Source organism: Miscanthus floridulus, chromosome 3 (genome assembly GCF_019320115.1).
Source record: "Miscanthus floridulus cultivar M001 chromosome 3, ASM1932011v1, whole genome shotgun sequence".
NCBI lineage: Eukaryota > Viridiplantae > Streptophyta > Magnoliopsida > Poales > Poaceae > Miscanthus > Miscanthus floridulus.
In genome coordinates, this window is record NC_089582.1 from 92,050,089 (window position 1) to 92,066,629 (window position 16,541).

General features: G+C 46.9%; 1 protein-coding gene and 1 pseudogene across 1 annotated transcript; one reads left to right on the forward strand and one right to left on the reverse strand.

The window, feature by feature from the left end:
* Positions 1-1,738: 1,738 nt before the first annotated feature.
* Positions 1,739-3,853, reverse strand: LOC136541907 (uncharacterized). Its single transcript, XM_066534081.1, has 3 exons — positions 3,437-3,853; positions 2,524-3,260; positions 1,739-2,393 (listed from the first exon to the last, which is right to left on the reverse strand). The coding sequence occupies exons 1-3, from the start codon at positions 3,737-3,739 to the stop codon at positions 1,886-1,888; spliced, it is 1,548 nt and encodes a 515-aa protein (XP_066390178.1). The 5' UTR covers positions 3,740-3,853; the 3' UTR covers positions 1,739-1,885.
* Positions 3,854-4,955: 1,102 nt separating this feature from the next.
* On the forward strand, positions 4,956-10,646 carry LOC136541904 (MND1-interacting protein 1-like; annotated as a pseudogene).
* Positions 10,647-16,541: the final 5,895 nt, after the last annotated feature.

Genomic DNA, 16,541 nt, shown 5'->3' on the forward strand with positions numbered 1-16,541 from the left:
CTTGATAAATTAGCTACAACTTTGGTAAAGAGTGCACAGCCATGCAAAGTCTCTAAGTTGGTCTTTTGAATCAGTCAAATAGTGGCACTCTAAGGGTCAATTCAAGTCAAACCTCCACTTGAGGGCATTTTTGTCATTTTGATCTACATGAACAATGTCCCAACAATTACCCTAAGTGTAGTTAAGGTGTATTAGACCATGATCAACCACTTTACACAAGTGCTATACCAATTTCTAAAGATCACATGTGATGAAGCAACAAAACAAGCAATTCACTCAAATGTTGCAATTCCATGTTTCACATGTTTCATTACTTTTGTTGCAATTTTAACTGGCCACATTGCTACCATGTTGCCCTGTTTCAAGGTATGAGAGACTCATGTTGCATTCACATGTTGCACTACTACCATTCATAAGCAATCAAGTATGAAACAAACAGAACTTGTGAATGTTGCATATGTATGTTTCAGTGACAATGGCATGATGACATAGATGATGCATATGTTTATGAAATGACATGCAATTATGTGGAAGCCAAACACCTAGGGTGTTACAATAACACCGGGGTGTTACAAGCTGATTTTTAGAAAAATCATGTCTTTTTCATACGACCTTGGGTGAAGATGATTCTTATATGAAAATTGTAGTCCTCGATGAGATCTATAATTCTCTAGTTTTGAGTTTTGTCATTTCAGGTCATTAAGATGATAAAAACAATATAAAATTTTAGCAACATATTAATCGTTTAACAAGCATGTCGATTTAGAAAATGATATCTTTTATATATGTTGTCGGATAAAAATACTTTCTAGATGAAAATTGTAGCATTCGGTATGATCTACAACTTTCTAGTTTTGAGATTTTTATTTGAGATCAGTAAGATGTTAAAAAAATACTATAAAATTTTAATAGCATATTAATTCCGTACTAAACTTGTCACCTTGAAAAAATTATATCTTTCTGGTACAATATCGAATAAAGATACTCATTACGACTCTATCCATTCCAGTGTGAAAGCTGCCACAAGAGTTAGTGCCGTGCTTGGACCGAAGGCCAGACACGAGGCCCATGGAGGCACACCTTGTCGTGCCGGCCTGACTCCCTGCGGGCTGTGCCCGTGCCGTATCGGACCGGGCCGGCCCGATGAACAACTATAGCTTAACCACAGGATGGCACTCCCTTAGCAGCCATCTTCCCGAAAAGGAAACTAGTAACGTGTCTATGTTGCTAAAGGCACTCATATAATCCTGCTTGGCGCTTTTCTGTCTTATAAAAATTAGGGGTTAAATTACATTTGGAACCGACAGTGTGATGGTCCTCTCGTGAATGCCGACGGCGTAGCTAAAGGGCTATTTTTATGCAAAGTAGTTTGTATCTTACAGTATTTCTTATATTATTCAGTACTCTCGGTACGAGGCAACACATGACATGATCATGCTAAATGTTGACTTCATCCCCTTGAGATCTGGAGCACAAGACTAGTTGAGATTTAAGTTATTGTTGATATTAGCAGCCCCAGAGCCTGCAAGTGACCAAGTACAGATCATTTTCCCAGTGCAAGCAAGACGCTGACTTCGCTTGCCCTGTTTAGTTGAAAAAGTATGGGCAAGCGAACAGGACGGCTACCGTTTGCATCATGAATCCATCATCAATCTGAACTCTTGTGTGTACTGTACTATTTTTCCTGTCCCAACAAACGAATTCTAACTGTTGTACTCTTCAGACTTTCTAGCAACGGCCACAAGAAACTCGTTCCAACAAATACCTCTCGGTGTTACAATTTCCCCTGAATTTTAAAAGCCTTGTCTAGCATGGGCATTGCCAGATTCACTCTGAAACATCCATCTAACAATCTCTAAGTTAGAATACACCATTCGACTTCCTATCACGACTCCCGGTTTGCCAACAGGCTGACAGTATCCTTCTCAGCTTCAGGATCCTCCTTGTGGTCATAGGTCACGCCAATGGTAGCCCTTTCGCCATCGTCGTTCGCCGAGCCGAAAACCTTGGGCACACCATCGCCGCCGTCTTCCAGCTCCAGACAGGAGCTCTCGTGCTCGGGCTCCATCTGCTGGAGCTCCGACTCGATGAGAGACTGCATGCGCGCGCGCTCCCTGTCCCTGGGGTAGCTGCAGTACAGGAACGAGTATATGGCGGTGCAGACTATGAACGGTATCGCTATGGACGTGTACAGCGCCTTGGCTAGGGACGCGGCGTTCCCCCGGTCCTGCTCGACGCTCTCCCCCTTGTCGTTCGGCCTGTACCCGTACACTCGCTCAGCCAGCAGGCCGACGATCGGAGGAGCAAACGATGATAGCACTGACTCGAAGGATCTGTCCAGGGCGTAGATGCTTGTTCTTGACTTCTCCGGGACGATCTCCGCAAATATTGGGCTGCAAGATGAGCAAAACACTAGTCACTAGAAAAGCCAATGAAATTTTGTTTCAAATCTCCGTTCAGAAATTCAACTCAAAATTGAACAGTGAGCAGCTGAATCGCAGCAGAGGATGATGGATGGCTTACAAGTTTGTGGCTGGACCGTTCCAGGACATGAAGACGCCCATGATGAACAGGACAGCGCCGTAGGAGACGCCCTTGGGCGGGTCGTCGGGGAGGCCCAGCAGCAGCACGGCGGCCAAGGGCACCGCCGAGAGGGGACTGATCTGGGAGAGGACGATCCTGCCGGCATCGGGGTACCGCACGGCGAGGAGGTCGCCCATCTTGCCCCCGAGGAGGCCGCCGAGGGAGCTGGCCACCCAGAAGATGGTCATGAGCACGGCGGTGTCGCTGTGGCTGAAGCCTTTGAGCTCCAGCCACATGGACGCGAACGAGAGCGCCGACCACGGGAACGAGCCGCTGACCCCCTGAGCCACGAAGATCTGGAACGTGGGGATCCGCACCACGAACTTGGCCTCCTCCATCATCTCCGCGACGACCCCCCGCGCCGTCGCGGCCTGCTTGCCGTCGCGCCTCGGGAAATGGGGGTCAACGGCGAGGAACCAGTTGAGGATCCCGACGGCGACGCTGATGGCGGCCACGAGGTGGAAGGCGACGCGCCAGCCGTCGATCCCGAGCACCGTGGTCTGCGCCAGCAGCAGGCCGACGAAGCCACCGGAGATGAGGCCCAGGCTGCTGGCGAGCTGCAGCCACCCGAACGCCGACCCGCGCGTGCCGTCGTCGGTGGAGTCGGCAACCAGGGACTGGATCGATGGCACAACCAGAGCTAGGCCGATGCCGTTCAGGCCTCGTGAGATTGCTACCTGACATGCGATCGATCGATTTTCAGTGTCCATTAAGCTTTGACAGATCAAGATTTGAAGTCAAATATAGTTGTGCTTGTGCCAGATCCCAATCTATACAAGAGCGTTTTCACAATCCAACTGCACAAAGTACAAAGCCCCTAAGCATGGAATAGCAGCTGCCAACGGACACGGACCTGTAGGAAGGTGTCGGAGACTCCGACGAGGAAGGTGGCGGCGGCCCAGAGGAAGGCCCCGACGGCGATGACGTGGGCGCGGTTGTGACGCGCGGCGGCGTAGGCGGCGAGCGGGTAGCAGGCGGCTTGGACGATGGAGCGGCACAACGAGAGGGCGCCGAGCCCTGCGGGGCTGGCGTGCAGCGCGGCGCCCACCTCCCGGTACACCGCGGGGAGCAGGGCCTCGTCGGCGCGCTCCATGATGGACGCCAGGTTCACCAGCAGAAGGGTCCGCCGCCGGTCACGCTCCTGCTGCTGATCCATCCTGCAAGCTGGCTCTCCCAGCTCCGGTCTCTCGATGGAATCAAAGAGGGCGTGACGCGTGAGCTCAGCTGAGCTTGATGGCCACTCCTAGTCCCCTGTTCCCCACCTCTCCTCTCCGGCGACCCGCAGTCTCTTCTGCTCGCCTCTTAGCGGGAAATTCTATATTGAGAGCTTTCTCATCTGAGACCTACGCGTTGGACTTTTTGGCTTCTTTGTTACTCACTGACATGTTGGGCATGACCATGGGGTCAGGTTGTCAGTGAATAGAATCTAACGGCCGTGTAGATTTGATAAGAGTGAAATTTACAGCAAGTCCCTGAAGTTCCGCAGGTGTTACCCAAAGTCTCGAAATGCATATATCTAGGTCCCTGAAGTTAGTTCGAGTCTCATACAGGTCCAAACTGGTGTTTAACTGACCGGATAGCTGACGTGGCATGCCGACTCAGCGCTTACATGTTCTGACAGATGAGACCCACATGTCAAGGTAAGGCTGATTTTTAGAAAAATCATGTCTTTTTCATACGACCTTGGGTGAAGATGATTCTTATATGAAAATTGTAGTCCTCGATGAGATCTATAATTCTCTAGTTTTGAGTTTTGTTATTTCAGGTCGTTAAGATGATAAAAATAATATAAAATTTCAGCAACATATTAATCGTTTAACAAGCTTGTCGATTTAGAAAACGATATCTTTTATATATGTTGTCGGATAAAAATACTTTCTGTATGAAAATTGTAGCGTTCGGTATGATCTACAACTTTCTAGTTTTGAGATTTTTATTTGAGATCAGTAAGATGTAAAAAAAATACTATAAAATTTTAATAGCATATTAATTTCGTACCAAACTTGTCGCCTTGAAAAAATTATATCTTTCTGGTATGATATCGAATAAAGATACTCATTACGACTCTGTCCATTCCAGTGTGAAAGCTGTCACAAGAGTTAGAATCAGAGCTAGAGCTAGAGCAGCATCAAATAAGGGTCGCTCCGCTCTACAAACTCCATTGTAGAGCAGCTCCACAAAAATTAGAGTTTCTCCTATAGCAGAGTTTGCGGAGCTACATTTTTTTTTCTTGAGAAACATAGTGAAGAGTAGTCCCAAACAGGCTCAAGCCCTAAGTTATCCACCTTGAAGCCCTAAAGCCCAAGACAAAGAGCCCAATCGAGCCCAGCAGCAAGGCCTTCGTTCCCCTTCCTGTCTTCTTGTTCCTCGCTTCCGTTACCTCTCGCCATTTTCCTCGCACTCGCACACATCGACGTGGTCTCCGCGCCGCCGCACCCCATCACAGCCCACCCGCACCGACGATCCATCGTCCAAACCCTATTACCATCGCCCCCGCCGCCTCCGACTCGCCTCCTGATGGCAGGACAACCCCGCGAGCGCGGGAATCGCTCGTCCCGGAAGGGCCGCTCCGCCCGCGCGGGGCCCGCACCGGCGCCCCCGCCGGCCTCTGATCCCGATCCGGCCGCCGGAGAGGATGCGGCTCCGTGGCTCCGCGCCACGGCGGACGAGCTTGAGGAGCGCCTGCTCAAGAGGCTGGATGAGGCGTACGCGGCGGCCCTGGCCCGCCTCGCCGACCTCGGCCACGTTGAGGAGGCATCCCTCGAGGCCGTTCTCCACTCGGGCCACTGCTACGGCAAGCTCAACGACCCCGTTTCCAACATCGTCGCCAACGCCCGCGCCTACCTCTCCGACCCTAGTCCACGCCGGCTCGTCCGGTGGCTTCGCCGACCTCCGACGCCTCGAGGAGTACTCCCTAGCGGGGCTTGTATGCCTCCTCCAGAGCAGCCGCCCTACCCTCACCCGCGCCGAGGCCTTGTGGTGCCTTCTCTCCAGTGACCTCCGTCTCGAAGAGGCGATCGCCATAGGCAGCTCTCTCAATGGTGAACCCTCATCTACTGCTGTTCCTGCTGAGAGTGAGGAGCTCCCCCCAGCCGTGGTGGAGACTGCACAGCGTGGATGCATCCACTACCATAACACCACAGCCGCAGCGGCTCAGGACCCCACTCTTTTTGACCCAGAAGCCTTCATGAGACTCGCGATACGCCAGGGTCCTGCTGCAGCCACCATCTCCTGCCTGAAGGCCGCTGGGTGGTCACGGTCCAGCGGCACCGCACCAGAAGGGCAGCCCAAGGAATCGTTTGCCAAGAAGCTCTCCACTGAGGAGCTCATTGAGTCTGTTGTTGCGGAGCTTGAGGCACTGGACATTGACAAGAAGGATCCACCAGATGCGAATCCTGACACAAGAACCAGATGGCGCGTGACCTCATTAAGCAGACAAGAGAGATGGAGGCGCAACTCAAGGAGCGAAGGGAATGGGCGCAGGGAAAGGCGATACAGGCCTGCTCGCAAGCTTGGTGCTGATCTTACTGAGCTGCGTGTGCTGCGGATGGAACATGATGAGAACCAGCGGCGTAAGAAGGAAAAACAGGTGATGGAGGATGACACAATGAAGTGCCTTGCTCATCTAGAGAATGAGCTGAAGAAAAAGAGTGGGCAGCTTGACCGGAGTAACGCAACTGTGCAGAGGCTGGAAATGGAGAATGCAGAGATACGTGCTGAGATGGAAGCTGCGAAACTGAGTGCATCAGAGACTGAAAAACAATGCCAGGGTCTCTTAAGGAAAGAGAAGAAGGATAGCAAAAGGCTTGAAGTCTGGGGGCGCCAGAAAGTGAAGCTGAAAGAGGACATAGCTGAATGCAAGACAAAGATTACACAAGCTGAAAGGGAGCATGCTGAGGTCAACAAGGCAATAAAAAATATGGAGGTTAGGAAGAACTTGAACATTCATCAGTCCAATTATTTTATATTATAATTCCATATTTTCTGTTTTGTTATGTATTAGGTGGTAAGAGTCATATGTCAGAAGCTTTCTACTAGGAGAGATTGAATATCTACGATTTAGCATAGCTGTACGAGACTACTGTTGTGGTGTGTTTTGTATATTCAAATTCATAGGACTAGCACATCCAGACAGGCTCAACCTAGTGTTAGTGTGACCCTGAGCTACCGCCTGGCTAGTTTCTTGCTTACTGTATTAGGTTTGGAGAGGTTTGTTAAGTACTTAGGTGTGTTATTTTGTTTTGATTGTTCTCTATATTATTAATTTCCTCGTTAGGCAATCCTTATCTTTAAAAGGAATAATTCAGGCAATGACTCCTAGTTCAGTGGCAATTTAGTATCACATTTGTGAATTTATTTGTCAGTGACACGGGACTCCTGAACCGCATGCCATATCCTAAATTACCACTGCATGCCATATCCTAAATCATCCCCTTTAAAAGGAGGGGTCGTCAGTGTAAGAAGGAATTATCAGGAACTCACTCTCTTTCGAGCCCCCCCCCACCCCCCCCCCCCCCCCCCCCCCCCCCCAGGCACAGCTGACCAGCTGACTATCTGTGTGACAGCTCTATGTTGTTGAATCATTCCCTTTAAAAAGAGGGGTCGTCAGTGTAAGAAGGAATTATCAGGAACTCACTCTCTTTCGAGCCCCCCTAGGCACAACCGACTATCTGTGTGACAGCTCTATGTTGTTGGGGTGGGCTAGGACCCCAAAACCTCCTACCTCACTCATATCCCATCCACCCTTAAACCCTAGGCCATATCTATTTGGAATTACAGATCGGGCATTATAAGAGACAGCTAGCCCATTGAATTATTAGGTGATCCTGAACTGGTTTTCAGGTTGATGCCTTCTGGAGCTTAATGCTTGGAGAAGTTTGGTCGTCCTTTTCCTTTTTGTGTGGCGAGTCTGTAACCTAGTTCTGGGGAGTGGGGTGTGGGTGTTGGGTCACTTGGACCTTTGTAATTTTTTTCTCTACCTTAATGAAATGACGCGCAGTTCTCCTGCGCTGTTCGAGGAAAAAAAAAGATTATAGGGTCCTCTTATAGGAGATTAAGGGTGTTTAAGGAAGAACTGGTGGTGAAAATAGATTTATCATGAAACCAGGGACTAAAGGTCTCTTCATCTGATTGCATATATTCATATGTTAATGAAACTTGGAAGCCAATAAATAATTAAACATACAATCAGGGATCCAAACAATTGTGTCGGGATCCAAACAATTGTGTCTTGGCGATAGAGTGTATCGTTTCAGGCATAGATAGCATAGAACTACTCCATGCTGCATCTTTGTTGGTTTTAGAGGGCTCCACAACCTTTAATAAGTGCCTGCACTTTTGAACAACAAAATGCATATTTAATATATTGTTGGTATGCAAATGCTAGTCCAAGTTATAATTATTTGGATCAGTTTTAGAATTTGGGGTGTCCTAAGTGATTATCTATGCATATGTCAATGCCAGTGTGCTATGGGTTTCCCCTTTATTATGCATTAGTCATGTGTATCGTGTACTGGGAGAGGAAGAACACGCAGAAATGTGGTGTACACAATCATTAGTTAGTTGTCACTTGGGTTTGCTAAGTTTACGGTATTGTGATGTTGGCAGCAGATGATCATTAGCTATGTGATCCATTCTGTGCATGTTTTAGTTTTAACATTGCTGTGAAGGACAAAAATATTACACTATCTTTGTTGGTGTTGGTGATTAATTATTTTCTATGTGGTAAATGGAATGTGCATTCTTTAACGGTACCAATCATCCTTAAATTGGTGTGGCGATGGGCACATTCATAATTTTATTCCTAAATGATCACATATAATGATCCTGTGCCGTGTTACATTATTTTCTTGCTTTATGGTGCACCATGTAATCCTGTCTCATACTTTGTCCTTGTTTTTATCATATCCCAGCTTCCATGGCAATCTTGTTGACCTCCATGCTCAGTTTTGTACTAAATCTGTTAACATTGATTAACATATTAGTGAAAGCTATTGCGTAGCTAAAAATATAATAAATGGTTGCAAACTTTTGTATTAGCGTTTAGTGTATGTTTTCCATGGATAAAGCATTTGAAATTAGTATTATTCCCATTCTGTACTATATCGTGCTGTGCATTGAGGTGATTAAAATAGAAAATTGCCTCAATCAGTGTTACCTGAAAACTAAAATCTCTTTGATCAGTCTTAACCTTTGATTTATTTGGAACTTATTATTACTTCTTCACGTGCCTGAACCTTGATGGCTTCTGCTGGGTTTCAACTCTAGCCTACCCCAATTTGTTTGGGACTTAAAGGCTTTGTTGTTGTTGTTGTTGTTGTTGTTGTTATTACTTCTTCCTTCATTGCAAAGGTTGCCTTGTAATTTGAACTGATTGAGCTCTTAACTGAAGCGATTGCAATGTCTGTTGTGAAAACAGGAATTATTGAATTATATTTTGTTCCCTCTGTTCCCAATTAAAGGTAGTTTTAGTTTTGTTATAAGCCAAACTTCTCTAACTCTGACTAATTTTTATAAGAAAAGCACCAACATCTAGAACATCAGTTAGTTTCATTAAATCCACCACGAAATATGTCATGACTTTTTGGTCTTTAGATGTCAAAAGATTTTTTTCTATAAACTGGTCAATGTGTCTAGGTACAGCATTCTTACAATCAAAAGTTATTTTGAAATGATATTCTCCACATTCTCTTAGAGAAACCATTGACATTTAAAAACAAGGCAATGATGGGATTACTTAACCTACCACTGCTGTCCAGTATGCAGAGGTTGCCCTGCTTTCATTTGGATCTCTGTTCCATTTTTTCCTTTTTGCTAATAGTACCTGATAATCACTGTAAGCTTCGCCCTGTACTCTGGTCATCACGTCTTATTTGTTATTTTACCATTAATTGAGCTATGACTTATGTGAGTAATGCCCGTTGCCCCATTGGCAATTACAATCAGGTTCTTTAGTTTTCTGTATATGTACCTTAACTGGGTGATTCATTTATGGTTGACACAAATTGTTGTGTTCGTCATTTATATTCAGGGCACTGAAAATCTGGCCTTTAAAAAAAACAAAAAACAAAACTCCTATCACATCTTTCTATGGCCTTATCATCCTTTTCTTTTCTAGCAACTGTCTTTTCTCGGGCACTAGGAGCACTTCATTTCATGCCTTGTGATGGTGGTTTTACTTTTCTCTCTCTGTTATTCATTGTTATGATGTGGATTTTAAGTATTTCTACCCTAGTGTTTTGCATCGTGACATTGCCTAAATCCCAATGAGCTAATAACTGTAACAACACAGCTGACTGTATATATGTTTGGTTTGCAGAAAAAGATAAGAGAAGACACAAGGGCCAAAGAAGAAAACATGGTGCTTTTGGAAGAGGAGCGCAGGAAGAAGGAAGCTGCAAAAGCAGACTCTGACCGCCGACTTGAAGAGCTTCGTCGTAAGAAAGAAGTCGAATCCCAATGCTACAAGGATGACCTACACAGGCTCCAGGATGAACTCAACCGCCTGCAGAAGTCAGCAGGTGCAACTCAACTAGCTGTCCCATCAACCAACTTTCCTGGCACAGCTAACCGAAGCTCAGCGCGGGCATCCAAGCAGCAGCCCATCCAGAGGCCACAACCTGCATCCAACCGGCCGCTGCCACCACCAGCCCAGAAGCCAAGCCGCCGCCGGGACTGTGTTGTCTGCAAGAAGGAGGCTGCTTGTGTGATCCTACTCCAGTGTGCTCACCAGGTCCTCTGTGTTGGCTGCAATAAGCTGCATGAGGATAAAGGCATCTCTCGCTGCCCCTGCTGCAGCGCCAAAGTGGAAGAGAGAATCAGGATTTTCGGTGCGAGCTCCAACTGAGGCACCAGGTTGGCGTGAAGTGGAACTTGTGGTTGAGTTTTCTTTTTTCTTTTACCTCCGTTACTGTGAAGAAAGGGTTATAGCCTTATAGGTATCACCTGAGCGGTTATACTTTGCTACAGCATCCATGGATGCTTGCTGAGCTAAATTGCGACTTATCTTGGGTATTATATGCGTATAATCCAGACCTTTTTGGAGACAGGAATTGGTGCTTAGTCTGGACTTTAATCTTTATTTCCTTTTTTTTTCCTTGCTTGAACTTGATTATCTGGTATTGCGAAAGTTTCTGGGAAGTAGACAGGCACGGGCCAGTTTGTTTGCCGGAAGAAATTTCGGCAGTTGTTGTTTGCGGAATTTTATACTTTGGAGGGCTTGTTTGTGACGCAGGCACATTGTGCGACATCGAACCAATTCTTGTGGTGGGTTGTTGTCAACTACTGGGCTTAGTTGGGCTACAACACTAGACCGAATGCATGGGCTTGCAAAGAGGCTCGCGGCCTAGATCAATCAGCCAGACTTACGAGTAAATGTCAAGAGCGGTGGGCTTGCAAAGAGACTATAAGAGCAAGTATAGTAACGGCTAGTCAGGCGGCTGAATGTGTGTCCACTCACAAAAATCTGACCTGGCGGATACAGTACAGGAGAGAGAGAGCTAGGTGGGCGCCTCATTCTTCGTCGGGCGAAAACACGGTGCACAAGGCTGCATCCAGCCGAAGCGGGCGGTAGAATCGACTTTTGGCTCCTCCATCTACCTGACAGATGGCTTATTAAATACTCATATAGCCAAGGAAGCAGCTAACCAAACAGCCAGCTTATTATCAGTCGGCTGGTTCGTATCGTTGCTGGTTCATAAAGAAGTAATGCTAGTTGGTTTGTGTGTGAGAGAAAAATACTATTCCGACTAGAAATTTATAATCGTTTACGACAAGCCACATGTTTGTTTGCTAATGTTGGCTGTAAAGTGATATGGCATGAGCATTCAGCTGGTAGCTGGCAAAATCATTAGTCTTGCTCTAAATGTCAAGAGTGACAACTTCTCTGTTCGCTTGGCTGATAAGCCATGACTGAAAGTATTGTTGGCTGATTTATTATGAGAGAAAAATATTATTCGTTCGCTAAAAAAGTACGGCTTATAAGCCAAACAAACAGGGCGAACATCTGTTAGAATTGATGAGCCGTCTTTCTCCACTGCCCAAGAACTATGTCCTACTGTGCACGCTATCAACCTCTGTTTTCCTCTTGTTCGTGGTCTAGTTCCACTAGATGAGGTCTAACTTAGCATTGCATTTAGGGCCCTCTTCGGCTGGTATTAAAGCCGGCTGATAAGCCGGTTGAAGCTATTTTGTTGTGAGAGAAAAATGTTGTAGATTCTAGCGACTGAACGTTCCACTAGATCGAGTGGCGTTGAAAGGTGCAAATGAAAATCCTTTAAAAATGAATTTGAAAATGCTAACTCAGTGCTAAAGAAGTTGTTGTCATGTGGGACGTTGTTTGGAGTTAGCGCATTTGAAAAAAGGTTTGAGAGAAGAGCTCGGCTGCTGTTTTAGCATCCATCGGAATTGTCCGGTGGAGGTCCTAAGGGACCATCGGAGAATGCGGTTGTTGCACAGTTAAAAGCTCTAGTTTGGTTTTGGTGAATTGATGAAACCCTAAGTGCTAACCTATGTGCTCTAGTGATTATGAGATAGATAACACTTTCCAAGTGGTGGATCAAATGAAGATCATGGTGATGGTCATGGTGATCAAGTGCTTGGGCTTGGAAAAGAAGAAAGAGAAAAACAAAAAACTCAAGGCAAGGTGAAACTTGATACGAGCTTTTTGTTTGATGATCGAGACACTTAGCGAGTGTGATCACATTTAGGATCGATAGTCATACTATTAAGAGAAGTGAAACTCGTATCGAAATACGGTTATCAAAGTGCCACTAGATGTTCTAACTCATTGCATATGTATTTAGGATCTTGTGGAGTGCTAACATCCTTGAAAATGTTTATGAAAATATGCTAACACACGTGCACAAGGTGATACACTTGGTGGTTGGCACATTTGAGTAAGGGTGGAGAAGTTGTTTTTCACTGAAAAACACTGACCAGACTCTGTTGTCGAAGTGACCGGACGCAGGGTGGTGAGTCTGGTCAATTATAAAATCGTTGGCTTGCTCGGGCTCAGTCTGGTGGTTGACCAGACGCTGCACAGTCTTTGTGATCGGACGCGCAGGGCCTGCGTCTGGTCACAGGTGACGTACGCTGACGTAAGTGGTTTGAAGAGCGAGAAGAGGACCTAACGCTGGGCGTGTCCAGTCGCTCCTGATCGAACGCATCCGATCATCAATTTGACGCTCTAAAACCTCTCTATAAATGACCTGACACTGGGAAGCTACGGGGAGCAACGCGTCGGGTCACTCAGTGCAAGTGTTCGCACGTGCGTGTGCTAAGCTATAGATCGACGTGTTCGGTCCTTGTGACCATGCGTGTATACAATCTTTTGCTAAAACACTGCATGAGCATCATACTTATGTGTAAATGTGTGTAATATAGGGTGTAAAGCAATATACGTAACTTAAAACGTTCATCGGAAACGCGAAACAAATGTTATATTTCATGTCGTGTTGTATCACTCAGTGTTCTAAACGAATTTTTATTGAACGAGAATGCTATAGAATGCCTATACGAAACTTTAGTAAAGTTTGTAGTATGAACTTCGTAGGCGATGGTGAAATATGTACGTTCAAGAATGGGAGTCACTTGCTAGCATGGTTGGTAGCTTGGAAATCGAAGTTGACACAAATCCGAGCGAGACTTAATCGAATTTCTTAAGTTAGAAAACGGTGTGACGAGGCTACGTTTGTGAATTTTTATAGGAGAATCGGGTTAAGCAGTGGCATAGTCTTAAGGTTTGCTTTAGTAGCTTGATACACCATCGCGAGCGTAAAATAGTTGGTTTAGCAACTGGATCATTGAGTTGGATTTTTTAGCAGCTTTAAAAAGCGTGCAGGACACTTTTTCGAACGGTAGCAGCATCTGGCCGCGGTCACCGTGACTGGCCGATGTCGTCGCTCACCACGCGTTCACCTATGCGCGCTGCCGCATGGGCTTCGCGCTCCCACTGCCACGCTCGCGCACGCCACGCCCGGCGACCTGGCCGCTCGGCCACCACCGCTGTCGTCGCGGGCCGCTGCCCTGACTCGGCCACTGCCGTCGCTTCACTGTGTCACTGACCCTGTGCATCGCATCACTGTGCTACTGCTAGCTATGGCCGCTTGTGCGAAGTCGCCCACATGCGCTCTGCCACCGCCGTCGTGTTCGCCTACCGCCTCGCGCTCGCCTGTGCTGTGCCGTATGCGCGTGGCCACACTTGGGCCTGCCCGCACGTTGCCTTGTCATGCGTAGGCTTGCCTCCTACCCTTGCCATCACATCGTGCTTGATGTGACGCTGCGCTGACCGGCGCCATACCACTACGATGTAGGACCGGGCCACCGCCGTCGGTTTGTGGTTTATGGCCTTGCGGCCCACCGTCCTGAGCGCGTTGGCTGTTTCCCCATCGCCCTATAGCCCGTGCGCGATTGTGCTTCGAGTTGATAGCCGTGTCCCACCACGGCAATGCCGAGCCAAGCCTTGTCTGCCTTCCCCTGTTCCTCTGTCGCCATGGTCATCGGACCCACGCCTTCAATTCGCCGTGGTGGAACCACCTCAGTCCAATTAACCCCGTCTGTGGCTCCGTCGTGTAGTCAACCAACCACCCAACCCTAGCTTGTAGTGAGCCTTGCCATGCCATGCTCCAATTTGGAGTTTCCTTCCTGCTGGTTCAATAAGTCCATCTCGACACACGTCGACGGCGAGCCCCCTATCTAGAGTTGCTCATGTTCAATTAGTTGCACCGTCAACTTTGCCTCCACCTGCTCATCACCTGGTGCACCTTTGCCTAATCGCTACCACCTCCTAGCCACCCCTGATGCGGCCCTGCCACCACTGTGTGCCACCGCACCGTTCGTGCACACGTGGCCAGCTTGCCTCGAGCCACCTCCGGTCGAACCACCGCCTCGATTGGTTCCTTGGTGAGTGCCTAGAGCTCACTCGTTGTCCTATTTGCCTCGACATTGTTGTAGCTCACCGGAACATCACCATTTTTTAGTGTAGGAGCTCTGCCACCGTGGTCCGGCCTCACTATAGTATCCTAGCTCACGCTTCCTTCGCCTAGTGCTCCGCGTTCATGCCTAGGCAAGTATCGGCTCTGTAGATAGGGTGGGGAAGGGCTGGCCTGGCCGGTGTAACCACCGGTGCCAGCGCCGCTACGCTGGTGTGCGCACGGGAGGGCCCGAGGGTATGGTCATGGTAAATATGGAAAGAGGGAGGGGCGTAGGTGTAAGATAGCAGACTGGTGAAATAGTGCTATTAGTGTTCGCGCGGTTACCGGGTAGGCCAGGGGTGTTTTTGCATGATGGTCGGCGCGCGTGGGTCCTCCCCATCGTGGGCCGTCATTGCACGGACTAGGTCGCGCCCGCGCGCGTTGCGCCGAATTGGGCCGAGCCGCTCGCGTTTTGGGCCGCGTGGTAGAATTAGGTTTTCCAATTTCTAGTAAAGTTATGAATGTTTATTCAATTTAGTTTTTAGCTAAACTTTGAAAATGATAGTAAATTTTGTAGATGTCCAAAAATAGTGAAACCAAATTTGTTAGGTTCACAAAAATGTTATCTATCTGTTGGCGTAGTTAGTTTACAGTTAGCTGTGATAATGATAGGTTCATATATTCAATTTAGAAAGCTTAGTATTATTTAGCTTAATATTTGTAGGATTTTTTGTGCCAAAATGATGATAGCTTTAGCCATGAAATATTTACAGTAGGATCATTAGATTATTATGTACTCACTGTAGTTTTTGTAGCCCTAGAGTAGGTTGATAAATAGAGTAGCTGGTACCCTCGTTTAATCATATATAGAGTAAATCGGTATTAAGAGTAAGAATACCTTTAGTGGCTAAGATAATATATGTCATGCTTCATATTTGTTAGTGGTGACAGTAGGTAACTTAGCACCTTAGTCGGTAGAACTAGCTTGGTAGCTTGATAGATGCATTTTTATTTTAAGAGTTGTTGTCGTATTACTAAGTGTTGCATCATCATTTTATGCATGTAGATCATGAGTTGGTAGAGTTCGTGCCTGCAGACGAGCCGGGCTACAAGGAGGTCATTAAGGAGTACGAGGAGGAGATCCTCATGCAAGAGGGAGCCCTAGAGCCATTCACTGTTGACTTTGTTGATACACCGCCTGCCCAAGGCAAGCCCCGATGCATAACCCATATTTTATGATTACTGAATATATATATGATGTGCATTTATGTTACAGACATTTTATAGAAACTACATGCATAAATATATCTACCTATGAGTCCTACTAGTATAGGTTGAGTAGCTACTATGCTCAGGATTTTGGTAGCGTGAGTAACCTGTCGTTATTCACAATAAGTGATAATTATGATCACTCATGATAAATGATGGAAAGGAAAAATAGTGACTGAGTAGGGATATGGTTTAGGTACTGGTGGGTGTAAGAGGTTGGTCCTGTGGCCAACGGGGCATAGCTTGTTTACACTTTTTCCATGACTGTGTCGGTTAAGAATCAATCATTGCAATGGATGCTAGGCAAGTCATAGATTTATTATCCCAAGCACATACTTGGGTATGGGCGCAGGGAAGACTTATTGCTCTCTTGTCGTGGGTTCTGGCTCTTTCCAGACCGACTGATTGGAGGTGGGGATGGTGGAGGTCCTTATACTGCACTAAGTCCAGGACTTAGGAGTGGGGACTTGGAGTCAAAGTTTGGACGGAGACCTGGACCTCTTGATAGGAGGGTGATGGGTTGGTCCTGCTTGTGCCTAGGGTACAAGCGGGGCATGTGTTTTTTGGATACCCAGCTGGGCACATTGATTCATTAATCACTACCATGTCGATACGACTTGTCTTAACTCTAGCACCATAGTAAGAGCTGAAAGATGGAAGGTGATGAAATGTAACTGAATGCTCAACTCTTGCTTGAAAGTAGAACATGTGCTTACATAGAATGGCTAGATAATAAATTAATCATGGCTGATAATAATAACATAAATAAGGACTCAC